The sequence below is a fragment of the Monopterus albus genome, unplaced genomic scaffold (genome assembly GCF_001952655.1).
Source record: "Monopterus albus unplaced genomic scaffold, M_albus_1.0 scaffold28.1, whole genome shotgun sequence".
In the NCBI taxonomy this organism is placed as follows: Eukaryota; Metazoa; Chordata; class Actinopteri; order Synbranchiformes; family Synbranchidae; genus Monopterus; species Monopterus albus.
The window spans coordinates 492,392-493,810 of NW_018127908.1; the positions used below are offsets into that span (position 1 = coordinate 492,392).

Sequence of the window (1,419 nt, forward strand, 5' to 3'; positions counted from 1 at the left end):
CTGAGTTTGGGTTTGTTTCCAGCAGCGGCTTATCTGCAAATGCTCAGATTCAGCTAACTGGCATTATTAAACTGTGGGGGTCCTGTCTGTTTGTGTGAGCCTGTCCATACACTCACATGTGTGTCCATATATGTCTGTGTATTTGGAATTTTAAACAACCAGTTGTCAATTTCAATCAACAGTGCGCGTGGCATGCCTGAGGCCCAGGTAGTCCAATTAGAGGCAGACACACTCAATATGCAGGCAGAAGCCCAAGCCTATGTGCCTTTATTCAAACAGGGCTGTGAGGGAGGAGAAGCTAAATGTGATGCTGGTCGATGAGTGAAGGGCAGACGCTGTTGGGAGTCGCTGCTGAGACAGAGGCAGAGTCTTGTGTATGTTTTGGCTGCTGGAGGATTGATGCACTGGGTGGATCAGGGATAAAAAGTTCGATGGACAGAGGAAGACAGCTGAGGAGAGCGCAGTGGCATTGAGAGTAATTGCTGAGTTTAATTTGCTGCCGCTGAAAACAATGCTGCCAATAAACTGTGTTAGATCCCAGACATCTCTCATTCCACTTTCTGTCTCTTTCTTCTTTATTTAGGGCGGGAAGATCCCAGTGAGGTGGACGGCACCAGAGGCCATTGCTTATAGAAAATTCACCTCGGCCAGTGACGTGTGGAGCTACGGCATCGTTATGTGGGAAGTGATGTCATTTGGAGAAAGGCCGTACTGGGACATGTCCAACCAGGATGTAAGTGTTTGTTTTCAAATATCAAAAGATCCATGAAATCAAATCATCACTTTCTAATTTCCTTTTAAAACGGGATGTTTGGGTGGACCATTAGATGGTGAATGCTCAATGAGCTGTCAGTTATGGAGAGAGATGCAGTTTCATTTGATAGATCAGGCAGAAAGGTGTAATTAGTTATTTGCACTAGTCACGACTGAGGAAGTAGCAGTTTTCCAGGAAGTTCAAGAGACCATTTCATGAGATCTTCAAGATGGAGCCTAAAAAGGAACATTTAAGTTGGGATGGATCACTTTTCTCAACTTTCATGTAGTAAAGAGTTTGCAGTCTGAATGAGCTGCTCCATTAATAGAATGTTCATTTCCGTACAGATGTCATTATGCTGTCTTTTCACGCCATAGATATACAATCAAGGATAACTCATAAGAGAGGAAGCTGTAATAAATCACACGTTTTTTTTTATCAGCCCCCATCTCATAGCATCATCACTGAAGATGTCCTTGACTCTGACTTTGAAAGAAGTCTTATTATGATCAGTCTCCCTTTCCTTCCTGGCCGGCTTTTGAGTGCAATGCTGAGAGCTCTGCTTTGTTCCCCATGTCCGTTTGGATAAGGGCCACACACACACATGCACAGGCTACCACAAACACACAGGCACCAATGCAAACACACACAACCATTGGATATAG

The 1,419-nt window shown here is 44.2% G+C and overlaps 1 protein-coding gene across 2 annotated transcripts in view; it reads left to right on the top strand.

Moving 5' to 3' along the window:
• ephb1 (EPH receptor B1) overlaps nt 1–1,419 on the top strand; it is a 151,331-nt gene that overhangs the window by 142,563 nt on the left and 7,349 nt on the right. For both annotated transcript variants that reach the window (XM_020595730.1, XM_020595731.1), the window contains exon 13: nt 584–733. In XM_020595730.1, coding sequence (XP_020451386.1) covers nt 584–733 — 150 coding nt within the window. The remainder of the gene's footprint in view (nt 1–583; nt 734–1,419) is intronic.